At 40.9% G+C, this 22,013-nt stretch overlaps 1 protein-coding gene across 1 annotated transcript in view; it reads left to right on the forward strand.

Moving 5' to 3' along the window:
* UBN2 (ubinuclein 2) overlaps positions 1–22,013 on the forward strand; it is a 60,191-nt gene that overhangs the window by 9,302 nt on the left and 28,876 nt on the right. The window contains exons 3-6 of the mRNA XM_012720988.1: positions 10,795–10,896; positions 16,702–16,839; positions 17,781–17,884; positions 19,626–20,115. Of these exons, the coding sequence (XP_012576442.1) occupies positions 10,795–10,896; positions 16,702–16,839; positions 17,781–17,884; positions 19,626–20,115 (834 nt within the window). The remainder of the gene's footprint in view (positions 1–10,794; positions 10,897–16,701; positions 16,840–17,780; positions 17,885–19,625; positions 20,116–22,013) is intronic.

The following is a 22,013-nucleotide window of genomic DNA, read 5'->3' on the forward strand; positions in this document are numbered from 1 at the left end:
CACCATGTGGTCACCTCCGGGGCAGGCGGGGATCGAACTCACGTTGAAGTTGCTTTAGCTTCTTAGTGTAGTGCTTTAACCCGCTGTGCCACCAGGGAGGGCCTTATTTATATATTTTTAAAGATATACTTTATTTCTGCATACATGAGCTGGGGTGTAGGCCATCAGTGCGGGGAGGATTGAGACATTTCACCAGAGACAGACTGGGGAGCAGAACAGGTGGACTGACAAACAGGTGGATTGCTGAGGGGAGCAGCAGGGAGACAGGGTCTGCCGTGCCCTGTGGGTCAGCTCCCTGGCCAGTGATTGAACTCCTGCTGCTGTAGCTGCTTGTAATAGCTTTATCGTGAATAGACTTAACCCCTTGTGCCACCAGGGAGGCCCTATATTTATATTTTAAAGAAAGGGAAATGTTTTAAATATATGTAAAATCTTACAAAATGTTAGTCTACCTTAGTTAGAGTTACGTTTTCTATTTTTCTTTTCAGATATCAAAAGCAGGACTTAGTTCTTTAAGGCTAAAAGCACAAAACTTGTATCTGTAGATACTTTCCTTTTACCTTTTGTTTGTAAAATGTTATATCTTAGGTGTCCTTGTCATAATTTCCGAAAATCAACTAAGGTTTTTCATCCCTTTTTCTTTGGAAAGAGCTGCACAGCACTTTGTTAAGCATTGTGTATAAACTGCTTGAGCCTTTACATTGGCCTTGCAAAGAGGCTGACATCTGCCGTCTCCTGTGGAAACTTCCAAATAAAGGTGGTGACAAAACATGAGACCCCACGCAGTGCCAAGCAGTGAGTGCCTCAGCAGCGAGCAACTCAGCTGTGGGGGCTCAAGTAGAAGGACTAGTTCTGTGCTTGAAGTCTAAAGGGATTTTGGAGACTTTGGTGCAGCGATGTTGAATGGATGCGTCCAGTGTCCTGAGGACCTAGAGTTCTGTCATTCCTGGGAAGGCCTTGTTGGTGCAAGGCAGCAGTGGCGGAGTGTGGCGGAGGGGCGCAGGGTTGAAGTAAACACCGCTGGGCTCTGACGCTAACCTGGCCTCAGTCACTATCTGGGTGACCTTAGTGAAGACTCTGGATTTTTCTCTGCTCTGGTATGTATGAGGAGAAAATAAAGGTCTTTAGCACACTAGGCATTTTGTCAATAACTTGAGATACCAGTATCTAGAAAAAGTAGGTTATCTGTGTTGGTAATATTTAATGTGCTCTTAAATATGAACTACTGTTCCGTCACTTAAACAAATCACTCTTAGGGAGAACCACTGTTGTCTTATATGGTAAACATTTTTAACATAAACATCGATGAGATTTTAATCTGTTAATTGACTACCATTGATTTTGATCTTTTATTTCAGATATTGTATACACATAGCCTTTATCTTTGTTCCTTTAATCATTTTTTTTTTACAGATTCTTTCTATGATGGTCTTAAAAACCACAACAAATGATTTGGAATTTCTTTTCTTTTTTTTTTTTAAAGATTTATTTATTTGTGCATACAGAACTGGGGTACAGGCCAGAGGCTCAGGGGCGGCAAGAGGCTTCACCAGAGACAGAGTGGAGAGAACAGGCAGATCTACGAAGTACACTGCTGAGGGGAGCAGCGGGTCCGGAGAGGTCTGGTCACCTGCTGGTCACCTCCAGGGCAGGCGGGAATCGAACTCATGTGGAAGTGGCTTTAGCTTCTTAGTGCAGTGCTTTAACCGGCTGCGCCACCAGGGAGAGCCCTGATTTGGGATTTCTTAAGAAAATCATAAGGCTGAAGTGATGGGAGAGTGACAAAGGCCACTCTTAAATAACAAAGCTCTTTATTGACCTGATTACTGTCCAGTTACTTTAATGCCCTGTAATTCGGGAGCAACAAATTCAGATGATTAGACAGTGAAGCTGGTCAGATGGACAGTAAATGGGGGGTTGTCCCACCAGTTAGGCCAGCCACTACTTGGCTCCAGCCTTTAGATTTGGACTTAAGGGTCAGATCTTTCCATTTCACAAAAGACAGAAATCTGATATTGCTCTCAACATCTCTTTTAAATGTTGGTTAATTAAACACGGTCAAACAGATTAACATCCGTAGTGCAAGTCCGTTCTCAAGCTCTGTTTTAAGACCTGGTGTACTTGCTTCACTCTTTTTTCTCTTGATTTATTGAACTCATCAATCCTACTCTTATGTTCTGCTCTTTTCTCTTTTGCAAGCGAAGTGGTTGGTGGGACATGTGGAGATGCATGAGTTTGTGGGGGGTTTCAGAAAATTAGGCAAGTTAAATTCACTTGGGGATTTCCAGAGGTGGGAAAAATCAGATGCATGGAGACAGATGGGCTGGTGGGTGATGCTGATGATGAGCCTGTGGTTTGTTGAAAGCCTGGAATCGGGGGCGGGGCTGGGGCGGGGCTGGGGCGAGGAGGAGTAGATGAGCTTTTGTGGTGCTGAGTATGTGGAGGTTGTAGTGGTAGGTTGTTGGTACTGGAGCTGAATCTTATGCAGGGAGCAGACCGCTGCTGGAGAGAGGAAGAAAGGCTGTCCCCTGGCGTGTGTCCTCGCTGGGAAGGACTAACACAGCTCTAATAGATGAAAAGCAGTGACAACAGAAATTACAGGGAGCATAGACTTATAAAGGGAACATCCTGTCTTGAGTGGTTTGTTTGTGTGTTTCTCCCCTATTCTGCCCTATTTTTATTGCAGCGTCCTATATCCTCTGTGTTACTCTTGAGGTGCTATGACAGCACGTATTCAGCACCAGTCGCTGTGTTTTTTGGGAAAAGGGCAGTACTTGTTTTTTTACCTAGGGCCTCCTGAGCTGGGTTGGTGTATATAAGTCTTACTAGATAGCTAATTCCCACTGCTCTGTAGGCCTCGTTTTGTGTTGTTGGTTACTGTGGAACGGAACAGAACATACTATAAAGAGGCCGTTGTGTCTTATTTTGTCTCTCTTAATGCTTAAACGTGTTTAGACTAAATAGCCTAGTTTCCAACTCAGTTTTTAGGTGGTTTGTTTCTAGGTTGTGTAAGCTTATTCAGAGGCCATATGTACCCTGAGCAGGGAATGTGGGTATAGACTTATTCGCTAAGCCATCTGGGATCTAGGCTGACCTGTGATGGTTGGAAGATTCCTTTTTGTGATTTTTTTCTCGCTGAAGTACCCCAGCTGTTTTGAAAGATCATGCTTATTCTGGTCCTGGATGTAAATTCAGTTCTCTAAATAAAATTGCTTAGCGCTGGTACCTGATAGGCCCAGTTACTATTGATTCTGAATGACTCCCCACCTGCCCCCCACTTAGTGCTTGGTTTACATATGGGATGGCTTCCCTTCTTTGAGGAAGGGAGGGCACACTGAGGCGAGCACCTGGCAGAAACAAAGAACTTGTTTACTAGCTTCGATTTTTTTTTTTTTTGAGGAGAGGGCAAATGTTAATTTCCAGTCTGGGTTGGAGGCATACCTTAACTGTAATCTTTGTAGGCAATTTGTATATGAGAAAGACAGGAGTTTAGGAGATTTAAGATTTTATCATAAGGAAAATGACTTTTTGTCTGAAATCTGAGGGTCACCCCAGGGGTCTTTGGACAACGCCGAGGGCTGAGGGCCCAGAGCTGGCTTTTCACAGCAGGCCTTTTATCTGCTGACTCTGCCTCTGCTTCTTTTTGCCTACATTTTCTCCATATTTCTTTTCTTTCACCATTTTTATGCTTACAATAATATGGATTGATTAAAGTAGACTGACACACGTGGGCGTCAGAATGCATTTACACAGGCTCTCCAGGAGTTTTCAGAGTTCTAGCAATTACTGTATGAACTGCAAGTGACCGTCCACCCTTGCTTAGGGCGGAGCCTTTTTGGGAATTTCCTTGGCCAGTTTTCCTGCTTTGGCCTTAGGTTAGGTTTGGCCTGAGGATCTGCTTGGTAGGCCTTTTGGTAAGGCATTTGGGTAAACTTGTTAACATCAAAACAAAATAAATTCTCATAAAGTACAAATACCAGTGTATTTAGGTTATGTGAACCAACATAGTATGATGCTCTGAGTACAATAAAAATTAAAAAAAAAGTAATAACCTTTCAAAACAAGCCAAGGTTGGGGAGTTGTCTTAGATATAAAGGGCAAGGAAGAACTCTCAAACAATAGCTTCTTTATTGCTATTATGAATTAGAATTGCTTGCTATGACATGCCCTTTTAATTCTTTGGCCTCAATGAGCTAAATAAATTCTCTTTAACTTCTTTAAATCCCTTAGCATCAATTGAGTATCAGCAATTTCAGGGTATTTGGGGGGAAGGTCCTAAATCCATAAGTGGCGATTATAGTAATGTATAGATTGTTTGCGTGCTGTGAAATCAGCTCTTGGCTGCCTTTCCACTGACTTAAATCTCTGTCCTTTTCTATTGGTAGTTTAAGGAAATCAGCAGATGTAGAGAAAGATAAGGTGATGATGGGGTGGGACAAATAGGGAAGATTTTTGACCAGGTGATATTATTCTCAGCTGTAAGGCTGGCGTCTCAGCAGTCCATGGCATAGGTTGGTTACTAGTTAGGTTTCCTATTACTTGGAAGCAGTAAGGGACCTTGTACTAAGAACACCTTGTTTGTTTGTTTTCCAGCTTGGTATTACGGTGTAATCAGCCTGCTTTGGCTCGAAACACTGATTATCAGGTTAAGCAGGTACTGGTGACTCAGTAAGTCATCTTCTTGAGTCATAGTGATCTATCTAGGGCACTAGGGGAGTGAATTTAAATAGAATTTAAATATATTCTAGATGTAGCAAAATTTCAAGTTTTTTTAAATTTGGGAAATAGTGTTGTATTTTATGAGATGTATTTATCGTGTGACCTGTATAACATCAACAACTGCAAAGGTCTGGAGACTGCCATTCTGCTGCAGGGGTTTTCTTGCTAAGGATGTGGAAAGGGTGTTGAGAATAGGCCTGGGAGGAGTCACATGGACTTATTTAGCCATTCACAGCATGTCGTAGGTTATAGACTCAACTGTGACAGACTCAACTGTGAACCGGAGCTGTGGATTCCTGCGGCTACCTTGGACTAGACTGCAGTCATCCTGAATCTCTCTAATTGTTATGTGATTTATCTTTACTTCTGCATGTGTCTGTGCCCATTGCAACACAGCCTGTTTGTTTTTGTTTGTTTTTCCTTGATGAATCTTACTGGCAGTTAGTTATGACTGGACAAAAAACATGTTACAAGCAGAAAAAAAAAGATCACTGTGGTTTTAAGTGGAAAACGCCAAGGAGAAAAGGTGTAAAAGTTGGACTGAGGTGTGAAGGGTGGGAGGATTCAGAGGAGGGCAGGACATAATGCCAGGGAAGGGGAAAGCATGAGGAAGATGATAAGTGTGTGTGTGCTGAGGGATGCGGAGGAGGTGGAGAGGGAGTGGATAGACGGATTGAGTAGATGTATGTGTTCAGAGTAGAAAATGGTGAGGAAAGAATGGAAAGGCTTAGGAAGGGTTCTAGACAACTTACAAGAAAGATGCTGCTGAAGCATTTTGAGCAGTGGAACGATACAAAATGGCATTTTGGAAATATTAATTCATGTTATGCAGTGTAGATTGAGGCTAAATATGAGGGAAGGGAGGCTAACTGGGACATACATTACGTTAAGTGAAAAACGACAGTCAGCATTATAATAGCACTTAGCATGGAAAGGAAATTGTAGATATGAATAATTGTGTGAACAAAGGTTTCTTGGGAGAGTTGAAATAGAAATTATAGGGCATTTAAAACAATGACGTCTAAATAAATGTAATTTGTCCACCTCAAGTGTGCAATTTGATGAACTTTGACAAACACAAACACGAAGTTTTATATCCACTACCACAATCATGATACAGAAAATTTACCTCTCTCTAGATCATCCTCTTCTTCCATCTGGCCCAGTCAATCTCTGATTTACTTGCTATCTTGTAGATTTGGGTTTCTTTCCCTTTTCCAGAGTTTTCTATAAATGAGGTTTTACAGTTTTTAGTGTCTGGCTACTTTTGCTTAAGCACAATGCTTTTGAAGTTTATTCATGTTGTGGGTTTTTTTTTTTTTTAAGATTTATGTATTATGCATGCAGGAACTCTGGGATACAGGCCAAAGGTGGCAGGTGGGAGGAGATGGTGGTGGTGAGAGGATTCACCAGAGGTAGTGTGGGGAGCAGAACAGGCAGGTTGACTGTAATCCACTGCTAAGAGGAGCAGCAGGTGAGACAGGAGAGGTCTGCTGCACCGTGTGGGTCAGCTCCCTGGCTGGGGATCAAACCCTTGCTGCATTGGCTATGGATCGCTTCATAGTGCTGAGACTTAACCCCTTGCACCAACAGAAGGCCCTGAAATTGATTGTGTGCATTTGCAGCATCAGAGGTGGTCTGTTGAGTGGTTCGCACAATTAATTGTTTCACTAAACAATGGACATCAGGTTGTTTTCATTTGGTAACTGTAGTGAATAAAGCTGCTCTGAACATCAGGGTGGAAGTCTTTAGCGAACATGGTTCATTTCTCTTGAGTAAATAGTAAGAGTCTCTTAGGTCATATGGTAACATGCACATTAGACTTCATAAGAAATCACTGAATTACTTTTCAAAGCAGTTGTCAGTAAGCACCATCCCTGTGGGAGGGTTTCAGTTGCTCCACATCCTTATTAACACTGGGTATCATCAGTCTTTTTAATTTTAGCCAATAATGAAATTTTAAGGTAGAAAAATAGAATGCATGAAATGGTATGTCTGGTGTAAGAAGCTAATCTGGAGACAGTGACAGCAGTGATACCAGTTTTATAACTGGTAGCTGAAATCAGTGTCATGCTTCCTTTTATCTGATTTATTGAGTTGTTTTTATCTGATTTATTGAGTTGTAATGCTGCTTTTCTTCATGTTAATTACTTGACAGTGTAAGGTGTCTCCTGACAGAAACCTCCTCCCTCCCCCGCCCTCAACCCCAGTGATTCTCCCAGTGGTTCTAGGACTTCTCTTACAGAACTTGTAGAAGATGGTGCCCTGGAGTCAGGTGGTCAGGGCTGGAAGGTTGGCTACGGGTGATGTAGCAAATTGTCTCTTTGCTTTTTGTATTGATACCACAGAGCAAAGCCTCCGATAATGATTTGTCTTTTTTAAGTCCTAGTGTTTTTCTATTTGTCAAATATGAAATAAAGAATGGTTGTGTTTAGTACAGGTATTAATGCAGAGTTAACACGTATGGGTCAAAGCTCCCATTGCCACGTCCGAGGTGGTACCTGAACATTGATTTTTATGCCCTTAGTAACTTGTGACTTCCTTGCAAATTCTGTATTGTTTTCCTTCTAAACTGATTGCCCTGACTGTTCCCTTCGTACACAGTAGCCACAGTAACGCTGCCGGTCCCTTATCCGGCGGCGACTTGCCTGTTCCCCTCACACGTGTCAGAGGCCCCCCCACTTAGTGCCACCTCATCCTCGCTGCGTGGCAGCATCTCAGGGAAGCCTCGAGGGGACCCACACTTCTCAGACCCGCCTGGGTTCTCCTTGCTGTCAGTTACCGTGATGGCATTGTTTGTTTGCTCTTTCTCCTCTCCATAAATGCTGGCGCATGTTGGTGCTCAGTGAATTCCTTGAGTCGATTCCCTTATTTTAAGTCCTGCGGACTGAGGCGCTTCCTGCTTCAGTGTCAGTTCCTTCCGACATTTCCCGGCTTTCTGTAGGTAGCATGAATCCTTAACAGACGGGTGGCTCTCAGTAGCGGCTCAGAATCAGCTGTATGTTGATAATTGTGTGGAATAATGAGATCAAATGTGTGAAATTTTAAAAAACTTTTAGTATATTTTTATTCTCATAGTAGTACTTCATAGAAAGTGTGGGAAGCAGAAGCGGTTAAAGGAAAGATGCCGAGAGGAGGTTGGAGAGCTCGAGACTGCTCCAGGCGCTTCATCGCGCGCTCTCACCGGCTGTGTGGGTGCCTCTGTCCTGGCACAGTCTTCAAAGTTTCAAAGTTTATGATTTGGTAGATGAAGTTGGTATCTTTCTTTTTTCTTTTTTTTTTATTTAATTATTACAAAAGTTTATTTTTACATCATTTTTGCACATTTTTTTTTCCATCTCGATTGTAATCCCCGCGGGTTTCCCATCACCAAATCACCCCTGTGACACCACCATAGTCCTGTGCATTTCCCCCCCCCCCATTTTTGATCCCATTCCCCACTCCACCCCCACAGAATGACTCTGGTATATGGTTGTTCATTATTTTTGTTATTTTCTCGCCTGGTCCATTATACTCCTGCTATGAGTGAAACCATCAAGTATTTTTCTTTCTCTTTCTGGCTTAACTCACTAAGCATGATCTTTTCCAGCTCCATCCAAGTTGCTGCAAAAGACATGTGTTTCTCTTTTTTGGAAGTCGGTATCTTTCTTTCCTTCCATTTCTTTGATTCACTTAGCTGTCATGCCACTGTTGTCCTTGTTCAGTTCTTCAGTCTCAGGCAGGTTTCTGGACCTGGCTGTCTGCTTATCTGGTCCTTGCCATTTGGTTTGACTCCCTAGCTAAATGTGCTTGCTGTGTGGCAGGACCTGTTCTCTGATAGTTTTTGTCTATGGGGATTTAACTTTCAGAGTAACTCTTTTTCTCTTCTTCCCTTCTCTTCATACTCTGCCCCACTCTTCTTTCTCACACCCCTTCCCTGCACCCTTTTGGGTGAAAGTCTTTTATGTCTACCTACCTGCTGGTATGGAACCTTTTCTCAATAGAATAACTACTATCCTAGAAATAGTTCTTTCTTTTCCCTCACTTCTGATTCTCTGTATATACTCTTGTTTAAACGTTGCAGACCTGGCAGGGAGAAAAGAGAGTTGCGTGTTGCATCTCAACACACACAGTTGTTGGGGGAGAATGGGAGGGTATGCCGTACGTGCAGAGGAATGCCTGTGTGTGCTGCTCAGAGCTGCCTGAGGGGGCCCTCCCTGGTAGTGCACTGGGTTAGGACACAGCATTGCGAGCTGGCCGCGGCCGCCTCCGGCCCCAGCAGTGACCCACATGGTCTCCTGTCTCCCTGCTGCTCCCTTCAGCAGTGTGCCTCGTAGATCTGCCTGTTCTGCTCGGACCTCTCCTGTCTCCCTGCTGCTCCCTTCAGCAGTGTGCCTCGTAGATCTGCCTGTTCTGCTCCCCACTCTGTCTCTGGTGCATCCTCTCACCGCCCCTGCACCTCTGGCCTGTACCCCAGTTCTGTGTGTGTAAATAAAAAAACCTTTGAAAAAAGAAAAAAAAGTTGCCATCGGTATTTCTTGAAAAGAATTGTTTTGTTCTAAGTGTTATACCTCAGCAGAGTAAAAGGGTTGTCACTCTGTTTTGGTCTCTAGAACTGTTTTCAACATCTCCCTGACTTGTAAAATCTAAATTGTGGGAACCACTACTTGATTTCACACTGCAGTGACAGGCTTTGCGTTGGTGGTGTGGCGGTGTTCACTGACTAGCATGCAGGTGTAGCTCTGGTTTCCGTGGGGGTTAAGGCTTTTTTTAGCATTGATGTGTAATACAAACATAGTATTTCATGGAAAATTTGCAAATTACTACATTAGCTCTATGTACAATTAGTTTATTTTCCTTGAGCACATGAAAATAAGATGAAGCAATTTACTTTGACTTACGAGCCATTTTGCACACAAAATACCCTTTCCCCATTAGAATTATACTTTGCAGTCATATCTTGCCTCTCATGCTTCCTGCTCTGGCTTCTTTGTGGCTGTTGGTGGGCACAATCCATCGTTTTCTTCCCTTTCTCCTTTTGCGCATCCTGTCCCTATGTCCTGCGGTATTCTTGTACCCAAATATCCAGAGGTTCTGGGGGAGGAGGAGGACCGAGAAGGGGCATGTGTCAGTCTGAAAGGTGCTCAGAGAGTACAGGTGGATTTGAGTGAGTACACTTAAATATCAAACTGAGCTTTGAAGACTCGTGGGTGCCACCCGTATGCCTGTTGGTAATACATCACACAGCTGTAGTTAGCAACACTAAGAAGTTGACATTGGCACCACATAGCTGACCGTGGACCTTCAAATTTCATAGTTTTTGTGTGCACTCATTTTTCTTTTTCTTGTGTGTTTATAACATATAATTCTATGATGTTAAAAGCATCATTTTCAGAGTTGTGGTTTACAGAAAAGCTGTAAAGGTAATACAGAGTTCCTTTGCAGTCCTCACCCTCTTTCCTGGTCATGGCTTACATCTGACGTATATTTCTTACGCTGACTGACCTCTATTGGCACTTTCCATTATACCCCACAGTTTACTCTGATTTCACTAGTTTTCCCCTAATGTGCTTTTACAGTGCCTGGTGCCTGTTCAGAATACTGCACTGTTTCTGCCATTATGTCTCTTTAGGATCATCTAGACTGTTCAGTTTTTTAGATGCTTCTTGTTTTGATGATCTTGACGACTTGGAGGAATTCTGGTTAGTGGTTTATAGAATGTTCCTCAGTTTAGATTTGTCTGCAGTTTTTCTCATGGTTACATTAGGGTTATAGACTTTTGAGATGAAGACAGCAAGGTACGATGCCACTTTTATCACATCATGTTGGCTGCAAGCTCTGTTCTGTGTTACTGTTTATGTGACCTTGGTCACCCGACCAAGTACTGGTGGCAAGGTTTTGCCCTGCAAAGTTACCCTGTTCCCCCTTTCACACACCACTCTTAGGAGCACATTCCTAAATACAGCTTACATTCAAGGATGTGGGGGCTTCAGTTCAGCCTCCTGGAGGTTGAATTACTTGCACTTATTCCAACAGGTAGTTAAACTGGAAAAAAGCATGAGCACTGAACCAGTCTAATATATTTGTTCTTTGCAGGGTGGGAAACCCCGTAAACATCGGAAGGATCGGCTACAAGATTTGATTGACATAGGCTTTGGCTATGATGAAACAGATCCATTTATTGATAACTCAGAGGCTGTGAGTAATGTATCTTTACTATACAGCATTTCTTTGTTATTTTTTTGTTAGGATACCAGAAGTCAAAAGTAAAATAACTGAAACAGATTAGCAAATGGTTTTTGTTAAGCTATTGATGTATAACTAAATTGTTTCCAGTTTTATACTCTTACAAAAGGTTGAGCCTCTATGTATACTGATCTTTGTGTCCCGAGTAAATGTGATGTGTGCTGTTTATAGTGTGCAGATATATTTGTAGGGTAATTTTCTAGCAATAGTGTTTGCATCTTGGTGTTTGTTTCTTGAATATTTGTTGGTTTTACCAAACTTGGGCAGGTGTAGTTTGAAATGACTTCCAGATAAGAACCATGAGCTCTTGAAGGTTGGAGCTCCTGGATTGAAGTGAATCTGGCACGTATCTTTAAAATCTACTTGTTTTATAGCTGCCATGCCTTTCTACAGTGGCAGTAATGGGTTGCCAGCTTTCACCCCATCTGCTCTGGTCAGGTTCTGCAAGTTTTCCCATAGAATCAGCTCTCTCTCCTACAGAAAATGGTACTTAGGAGCGCAGTCAGGGCTACAGCAGGCCACTGGGCACATGGAGGTGAGCAGGGGCATGTGATGTGCTAGAGTCGGTGTGTGATCTTAATGCTCTTCTCAGTGAGCCAGAGCAGTCAGCCAGGGGTTTAGGATGAACACAAAGTCACACTGTGTTGTAGTACCTCCCACGAATCCGTATAGCTCTTGCCTTCTACTTGGTGTTACGGATGATGACAAGGCATCAAGTGCGAGATGAGTGCTGAGGAGAAGTTGTAGAATGAGGCACCTTGGCGTCTCCATCAAACTCCTAAGTTATTTTGATGTCCTCACATAAACCGATTTTCCATGCCAGGCAACGTGACCTGCAGAAGTAAAATAACAACAATGTCCTTTTGAGTAGAGAAGCCTCCCTGTCACCAAAAAGGTGGCCATCCAGCATGGGGTGTTTTCAAGAGTCTTGACCTTGATTTGGAAATCAAGTCAGCAGTCCTGGATCCTGGTCCTGGCTTGATTTCTCATTTCCTTTTGACCAGGAATAAGTCTTCCAGCATCACCCAATTTTACCTGAATTCCTCTGAGACTCAAGTAAGATAATGATGTCCTGAAAAGCATAAAGCCAGTGTGAAGTGGTACTTGTAGTATAACATTATAGGTAAAGCAGATTTTGAACCATAATGACTCAAGAAGGAACATGGCCATATGTAAATGGACATTGCATCCACTCTGTTACGTTACACATACTTATGCTTAAATAAATAGCATATTTAAAATTAATGCTTTTTTTTTTTTTTTAAAGATTTATTTGTGCATACAGAACTGGGGTGCAGGCCAGAGGCTCAGGGGCGGTGAGAGGCTTCACCAGAGACAGAGTGGGGAGCAGAACAGGCAGATGGACGAAGTACACTGCTGAGGGGAGCAGCGGGTGGGTCAGGAGAGGTCTGCCGCACCATGTGGTCACCTCCGGGGCAGGTGGGAATTGAACTCATGAGGAAGCAGCTTTAGATTCTCAGTGTAGTGCTTTAACCCGCTGCGCCACCAGGGAGGGCCAAATTAATGCTTTTTTTAAAAAAAGATTTATTTATTTATGCATACAGAACTGGGATACAGGCCAGAGGTGCAGGGGCAGTGAGAGGATTCACCACAGAGTGGGAAGATTGACTAAGTACACTGCTGAGGGGAGCATTGGGTGGGCCAGGAGAGGTCTGCCGCGCCATGTCGGTCACTTCTGGGGTGGGGATTGAACTCATGCTGCAGTGGCTTTAGCTCCTTAGTGCTGTGCTTTAACCTGCTGTGCCACCAGGGAGGGCCCAAAATTAATACATTTTTTTTTAAAGACTTATTTATTCATACAGAACTGGGGTACAGGCCAGAGGTGCAGAGGGTGAGAGAATTCACCAGAGACAGAGTGGGGAGCAGAACAGGCAGATCAATGAAGTACACTGCTGAAGGGAGCAGCGGGTGGTTCAGGAGAGGTCTGCCGCTCCATGTGGTCACCTCCGGGGCAGGCAGGATCGAACTCATGCGCAAGTGGCTTAAGCTTCTTAGTTCAGTGCTTTAACCCACTGCGCCACCAGGGAGGGCCAAAATTAATACATTTTTAAGAGCAGTTTTAGGTTTATAGCAAAATTGAGTGGCAGGTACAGAGATTTCCCCTAGCTCCTGTCCCCATATATACACAGCCTCTTCCACTGTCAGCACCCCCTCTGGGGTGGTCCATTAGAGATCAATGGGCTGAAACTGATAGTTCTTCACCCAGAGTCACGTGTTTATCTTCAACTTCACTGCTGCTTGTTTACATCTGCTCTGGCAAATGTATAATGAGATGTGACCCACCATTACAGTATCATGCAGTATAGTTTCACTGTCCTAAAAATAATCCTCGCTTCGCCTGTTCACCCCTTCCTGACCCCTGATAACCACTAATCTTCTGTCTCGATCACTTTGCCTTTTTAAGAATGCCATACAGTTGGAATCATTGTGTGTAGGTTTTCATAGCATTTTTTAAAATTTCCTTTGTTGTGGTTAGAATATTTATAAAATGTTTTTCAAACTGACTTTTGCAGCCCATAATTGGTTTACATATTGATTTAGAGAAATGTGGCCATCACTTTTAAAAAAAGGAAATAGAATAGGAACTATCATAGTAAGTTGGTAGATTGTGGTAGATTGTGATTTTGTGTGTGTGCCGAGGGGAGGTTGAGTTGTAATGTCTTTATTTACTGCTTCAGTTACTGTGAAGAAATCTGAAATCTCTTGCCTTAATAAATTATAAAGATCATCAACATAAGTTGGATGAAAGTTGCACAAGTAATTACTGACACTTATAGATCAAGGTAGCAGCCTCTTTTATAAGAGGAGATTAAGCTAAATGCAGGGTATTTACTTGCAAAATAAGTTCATTCCTTGACCTTCTGCTGATTTTATGAGATAATTCAGACATAAAGCAGTTATGATCCAACCAAATGATTCTTTGTTCTTTCTACATTGATTCTTTTGTGTTTTTTTAATTGATTTAACAGCAAGCTTTTACAGTTTATATACTATTTGATAATGTATAAAATAATTTTCTCCTAATTTTTATAATGTACTACTTATTATTTTAAATACCTGAAAATAAATACTTTTGAAGATTATTTTTAGATATTATTTCACATTTATTACATTTAGTTATTTATATATTTACAGTTATTATATATTTAGTTATTATTTATATATTTACAGTTACTACATATTTAGTTATCTTACATTTATGCTGTCAAATTCTAAAATGACTTAGAGAAAATATTTTTCTTTATTAATAAACATTAACAGGGAGGTGTTAATTCCTACCCCAAAGTACTTGTTAAGTGACTTGTTTTGGGTCACAATAACTAGTCATTGGCCAAGGATTTAAACCCACGCCCTCTGATTCACAGTTCAGTGCTCCCTTGCCCCATAACACATTTTACTGGGAAGGCTGCATTGAGTGTGCAGAATACATTTGTTCTGCTGAAGAGAGGCCGGTGGGAAAAGCTCAGCCGGTCAGCAGGTGCAGCTCGCACCCGGCCCTGTCCCTGGTGATGAGTGATTCCCCGTGAGAAAAAGTTGTTCTCCAAATGTGGAATAGCTTATGACTCCAAGTATCGTATACTTGGAATTGTCAAGAATTAACAAGTAGTTTGGTTTGCTGCAGGCGATTAAGGGTTAAGGAACCCTTTCACATTTTCCCCAACTGTAGAATTAAGGATTCTCAGGGTCCTGTGTAGAACAGTGGGAATGGGACCTTGAGTGTGCCTGGGAAATAACTGGTTTTCCAGTTCCAAGGTGAGAGGATTTACTCTGACTTCAGATAGGGAATGTGTTATCTTGGGACAGAATCCTAAGCACCTGGCTGAGTACTGGAGGGAGACTCTTGAACAGAATTCTTTTTCTATTTTTATTCAAAACACAAAGCTAAAATGGCTGAGTATATACTGTAACAATTGCTTTCTTTTACAAGAGATCAGATCCTGCCTTCAGCTTTGAAAAATTTTAAATAAAGTCATATTGAACTTAAAAAAAAAAGAAAGAAACTGCTTGGATAGCAGGCCTGCTGGGAGTCAGCCAAGGACTCTGGCGTAAGCTCAGAGAATTGCTTTGGTGATGTTCTTAACCTGGCGGAATCTGGTTTTCATTGATAAAGTGGGAATATTTGCCTTGCCTGCCTAGAGAGTATCATGAGGACCAAGTGAGTAATTTATATGGAGACGCAATTAAGATCATAAAGTAGTGTACACAGACGTGGGCCGACCGTAGAGGTGCATTTATTTATCTTACCGCAATTAAACATTTTCGGAATAATTTCTACAGTCTTTTCACGTTTCACCTTCACTTCACATGTCACTCCTTTACTGCACACAGTACCGGGCTCTTTCTGGGGGTCTCACCTACCTGTGTTTACAGGAGCCCATCTGTGGGAGCAAGAAGGGAAGATTGTGTTTCCTTTTTCTTTTTTCTCCTTTCTTTTCGATTTAATATGATTAAGTTGGATATTCTTTTTCCTACTTTCCAGATAACTTAAAAGGATACCGGTTAAAATCACATTTGTTCTTAACCATAATTCCTTCCTCCGCCTCCCATAACTAATATGTTATGAATATTCCTTGCCTGTGGCAAACAAGGTTCCTTGAAGAAACTTTCTTAAAGACTAACTGTATACTATACAGAACCCAGAAGTGGATTTGTAGGGTACTTGGTATCTTCTTGTGTTAGAGAAGTAGTTCTTTCCCTCGCATTATGAATTCCTTCATTTGATTAAGATTTAACCTTTTTTTAAAGCTTCAGTTTGTCCATCTTCATCAGGTGAGTTGATGATAAGCATTAAAATCCAGGCTTACGGGCCCTTCCTGGTGGCGCAGCGGGTTAAAGCACAGCACTAAGAAGCTAGAGCCTCTTCCGCATGAGTTCGATCCCCACCTGCCCCAGAGGTGACCACAGGGCGCCACAGACCTCTCCTGATCCGCCCGCTGCTCCCCTCAGCAGTGTGCTTTCAGTCGGCCTGTTGCTCCCCACTCTGTCTCTGGTGAAGCCTCTCACTGCCCCTGTACCTCTGACTTGTACCCCAGTTCTGTATGCAGAAATAAATAACTCTTAAAAAAAAAAAAAATCCAGGCTTACAGGACATCAGGTTTAAAGGGTATTTTGGGTCACGCCTTCAAGTCTCTTTACACAGTTTGAGCCGCTTGCTCAAAGTAAAGTGCCAGGCTCCTTTTATAGACCCTCCGTGGAAACTTACCAGCCGGGAAATTGGGAAATGATTTCACTGCTTCCCTGTAAAATTCATACATGCTGTTTTTCTTTTCAGTGTTTAGAACAGTCCTCAACTCGAAAGCTTAGAATGGAGACAAAAGAAATAAATGTGTTATTTATAATCTCTGTATGAATAATATTATGAATAATATGAATAGTATAGTAGGAAATGAAATTTATTCTTTGGCTGTTTAGTCATCTGTCATAACTGGTTTATTTTTCAATAGAATCATTTATCATTAGGCATAGTAGCAATGATCCTTAAATTTTTTTTAGTATATAACATACTTAGAATTTGCTTCATTATTCTAGAAGTTCCTTTTTTATTAAATGCTCAATGATCATAGCTCATGTAATTATACATAGTTACTTTTTCTAAATTTATTCTACAAACATTCTTGTTGAAGTCAGTTTTGCAGGTGGTATTTAAGGAATTCACTAACACAGTGATTAAATTTCTTTGACATTTGTTGAATTAATGGCAGTAGGAGATATTTTAAACTTTCTTTTTTGATTTAGTATGATGAATTAGTTCCTGCTTCTCTAACAACAAAGTATGGAGGCTTTTATGTCAACACGGGCACGTTACAGTTTCGCCAAGCTTCAGATACTGAAGAAGAAGATATCACAGACAACCAAAAGCACAAACCACCCAAAGTGAGTTTCTCCAACGTTGCAACAGTGATGAAGGAGTTCAAGCAATTGGATATACTTTTGAATTTACTTGTGCCACAGCTGTGAATAAAAGGAAAAGCAAAATATTAACCATTGTTTAATGAATCTACATTGTTTAACTACATGCTTTAAAGTAAAATTAATGTAACCTGTGAAAACTGACATTTATATCATAATAGAATTGTATTTTGTTTTAAACCTTATCTTTCCATATGTGATCTAATAATCTACTGTTTTAGGGATAAAGTTAAAATTCTAGAGTAGGTGAAGACTTGGTACAGAAATGGTAGTCCTCATTACTTTTCTTAAGGTGTAATTTGTAAAGCAAGCTCTATCGAACCTACATATTATATTTGGTAACTGGACAGAATGTCCTTAGAAAGTCTTTCTTAAAGTGTATTCCAAAGACTTACACCAAAATGTTTGTTTAAAAAGCAAATTATAGGGGAATTCCCTGGTAGTACAAGAGGTTAAGTCTCAGCACTATGAAGCTATTGGCAGCCATTGCAGCACAAGTTCAATACCCAGCCAGGGGGGTAACCCACATGGCACAACAGACCTCTCCTGTTTCCCCGCCAGTCCCCTCAGCAGTGTATTTCAGTCGGTCCCCACTCTGTCTCTGGTGAATCCTTTCTCACACACACACACACCAGTACCTCTGGTCTACACCCCAGCTCTTGTATGCATAAATAAATAAAATAAATCTTTAAAAAATGAAAAGCAGGTTATAAGGTCTTACCTAGATAATTGAATTAAAATCAAAGGTAGAAGTGCTCATGGACCCCAAAAATCTGCATTTTCAATAAGCAGTGCACTTTGAAAGTTGAGGAAAAACTACTTTGGGTGGAATGCTGAGTTGATAATGTGCGAGCATGAAAGTATTGATCCTTCAGTGAATGGTATCTTCTTTTATGACTTTGCAGATTCCCAAAATAAAAGAAGATGATATTGAGATGAAGAAGCGGAAACGGAAAGAGGAAGGGGAAAAGGAAAAGAAACCAAGGAAGAAAGTTCCCAAACAGCTGGGGTATGTGAAGTCAGACGTAATAAGTGAACTAGCGCCATGGGATGACTGGCTCTCCTTTTCGAAAGATCTGTTTAGCATGAATTAATTCAGCTTAGCTGGCTTTAATTTCATACGGTATGTCAGTGACTGGCATGTTAGTAATACTGGATGAAAAAAATAAGTAAAAGACTGTCATCTTAGAGACTGATGGCATTTTAGAACAGTACAAATTTGTTCATTAACTATTTCACTCACTGCAACTCTTTACCAACAAGAACTAGTTTGGAAAGGTGGTATGAACATTGAACAGATTGGTTTGATCTTTTTGTAATAAAACTAAGTTTAGATGCTTTAGAATTGAGAGTTGGCTTTAACCTACATGTCAGTGATTTATGGTGGTTTTAATATAAAAAAGTCATTGATTTTATTTAGTTATTTTTAGTGCTTTCCACATATTAAGTAATGATATTGCCTATAAAAACCAAGAATTTCTTAAGAGCCTGAAAGTCATAATAAAATGTTTACACCATTTTATGCAATCATAAAAATGACCAGTTCTCCTACTTTTCCTGACGTTTTTGTAGAACTAAGGTACAGAAACTTGCAACAGGCTGAATTTCCCCATCTCGTTAGCAGGGGAGGTACATCTGAATTTTGGGCCGTTGGTATCTAAAAGGTTGATGTAGGGAGAGGTGTTTATCCCCTGAAATTATGAAGGAAAACAAAATATGTATCTACACACATACACATTTATAGATATACTCATATGTTACTAATGTTATTTATTTTATGTGGGGGAATTTCTAGTGAGGCCTAGAAAACCTGGACAAATTTTGAAAGTTCTGTAACACTCAAGAAAGGCTATTTATTTGCAAGCAAACTTTTTGGGGAACAAAGACTATTTATTATATAGCCTTTATTGAAGTTTTGTCTTTCTTTCAAAGTTATACTTTATTCAGCAAACATTAAGTATCCTCCATATATCAGGTACGGTTAAGAGTTTTGGATTTATAACAGTAAACCAAGTGTGGACCTGTGTTCCACACATTAGTAAACTTAGGTTCTCTGTTGCACTTAAATCATGTAAACCATAGAATTTGGAAAAGACTTCTTAGAAACGGAGACACACACACACACACACACACACACCACCCCCTGCACCACCCGCCTGCCTTTCACATAGTTCCTGGGAGAAACTAAATCATTGAGAAAGCTGTCTTTGAAAAGTGCACATAATCTGTCTGATTGCTTCATAAAGCTATTCCTAGAGTCAAAAGTCAAAAATGATCAAAAGTAGTGGCAGGTAGAATAGGGCCTAATAGAAAGGTGCCTTGGAGATGGGTGAGGCATACAGAGAGGGGTGCAGAGGGCTTTGTGTCTTTTGCTAGTTTAGTTGGTTTAGTTGTAGCACAGACTGCCTGGAGTACTAGTTTGAAGGTGTCACTTGTGGACTGACAGCTCTGTTCTCAGCAACAGTGCATTTCATTACTTGGTTAATTCTTCGTAGATCTGCTATAAAGAAAATGGTAGCAAGGTTAACTGAGTGTATCTTTAGTCCTTTCATTTTCTCCTCTCCAGTGGTCACTTACCCGGCTACCTACCATTGCCCAGGTGATAGTGATGAAGGTACTGTTGTAAAGGTGTAATTTAATAAGAAATGTGTTCTCCTGCCTATCAAATGATCATTTTAATTCTTTGTTCCTCACACGGACTTTAGCCTTTCAAAGCATGTCTAGCTTAATGAACACTTTTTTCTTCACAGAGTTGTGGCTCTAAATTCCCATAAGTCTGAGAAAAAGAAGAAACGTTACAAAGATTCACTCTCTCTGGCTGCCATGATACGAAAATTTCAGAAAGAGAAGGATGCATTAAAGAAGGAGTCTAACCCCAAAGTCCCAGTGAACGTATCAGCCTCGTCTCTGAGTAAACCCCCTTCTGCTGCTGTCGCCTTGGGAAATGATGTTTCCGACTTAAATCTGAACAGTGCTGATCCGGACCTCCCCATTTTTGTTAGCACAAATGAACATGAACTGTTTCGGGAAGCTGAAAATGCCCTAGAGATGCTAGATGATTTCGACTTTGACAGACTACTGGATGCTGCTTCTGATGGTAGTCCCCTCTCCGAGTCAGGGGGAGAGAATGGAAACACCCCCCAGCCGACCTACGCCCCTCAGGTGATGCCCAGGGTGGTACCTACACTCCCGGAGGGTCTACCTGTCCTTCTTGAAAAACGTATCGAAGACCTCCGTGTAGTAAGTGTGATAATCCACTTTTGTTTCTCATTTGCTGCACAAATACAATAAATGCTTTTTATGGACAAGAAAAATAATATAACACAACACTCTTAGAAACAGTGTTTTTAGTTTTGGGCTTTTTGGTATTTTAGACATTGAGTATGTGCATAGATAGGCATTTTAAAAAATAGAAATGTATTTTATGTAACTATAGTTACAGTGTGGATGCAGTTGCTTTTGAACTTCACTTTACGTTTTTCTGCGTAGCTTTTCTAAATATAATCTTCATGGGGCAGTTGGGAGCAAGTAATAATGTTGTGGGAATGTACCTGAACTTAGTCCGAGCTCTGCTGACATACAGGTGTTTTGTAATAGGCTTTTCCAGCTAATCCTGAAAATTTGCCAGCTAATTAGCCACTCTAGTAAGTGTTGTGTTCCACTAGGCAAAGGAAGAGCTGAATTTGTAGCCTGTCGTAGATTCCTCTCCAGATCAGCGTGGATTCCAGTCTTCACTTGTTTGACTAGCTACACATCCATGTCATCTACTTCTCTGTTTAATCTAAGACAGATGTTTTGATGTAAAACATGCCAAACCTCAGTGAAAATGTCCTCTTGATTACTTTAGTGTATTTTAAATCATGCCTTATGGCAGTCCTCTCTTTTCTCATGATGACAAAAATAGTTTGCACACAGGTCTCCCGCCCCGCAGACATAATCACTGTTACTGCTTATTTCTCTAGATCTTAATCCATGTATTTTTGCAAACAGTATGTTACGTAAAATAACTGGTAATGGGATTGTAATGTATAGACTGTTCTACATTTGCTTCTTTCTCCTATGATCTACTTCTTTCCAAATGATCTACTTAAATCATGCCTGTACTTTTATTAACCATCTCTGTTGTATTTATTTTTTTGACCACTTTTAAATTTAAATATCTGATTAGGGAAGAAAGAAATGTATCTAATTTTTCCAATAACTGGCCAATGGGTTTTATCAATTCTTATTTTTCTGGTTTTTTTGTTCTTCACTATTTCTTCTGAGGTCATGACTTAGTAATTTTTTTTTTAAAGATTTATTTATTTATTCATACAGAACTGGGGTACAGGCCAGAGATGTGGAGGGTGAGAGGATTCACCAGAGACAGAGCGGGGAGCAGAACAGGCAGATCAATGAAGTACACTGGTGAGGGGAGCAACGGGCCGGTCAGGAGAGGTCTGCCTCGCCATGTGGTCACCTCCGGGGCAGGCGGGATCGAACTCATGCGGAAGTGGCTTTAGTTTCTTAATGCTGCGCTTTAACCCGCTGCGCCACCAGGGAGGGCCATGACTTAGTAATTTTTAATTTTATTTTAATGTATTCAGTTTGTCCTGCGCTTACTGAGGTGCATTAAGCATATCATCACTAATGTTTCTGAGTTTGTAACTTGTGTTTACCATAGTTTTTGTTTTGCTTGTCTGTGTTATTTGACTCATACAGTCCTTGAGTGGCTACATCGTGACTGTAAACATTTGAAGGTAATTCTTTTGGGCTATTAATGCTTTTCACCTCAAATTCTGTTTTATCTGGTTTTACTATAGGCAGTTTGCCTGTTGTTTTGCAATTATAGTTTTTCTCATCATTTTCCTTCAACCTTTCGAGTTCCTTTTTTGAGTTATTTATCTTAGAGATTGCAACAAATGACAAGGTAGTCTCATATGAGAGTATTTTCTCTCAGCAAGTGACTTTCTCATACCGCTGCAGTGTGCATACATTGATGTGATTGATTTTTATTCTGTTATTTTCTTTTGTATTGTTTTATTGTTCCCTTTGTCCTTTATTTTCCTTTTTATTTTTTTCTTTCTCCCGGAAAGTATACAATCTGTATTTTCGTTAATCAAATAGGTGTATCATCTTCTCACCGGCTCTGTGAAGTA

This window comes from Condylura cristata, unplaced genomic scaffold, assembly GCF_000260355.1.
Source record: "Condylura cristata isolate star-nosed mole 26May11 unplaced genomic scaffold, ConCri1.0 scaffold00005, whole genome shotgun sequence".
NCBI lineage: Eukaryota > Metazoa > Chordata > Mammalia > Eulipotyphla > Talpidae > Condylura > Condylura cristata.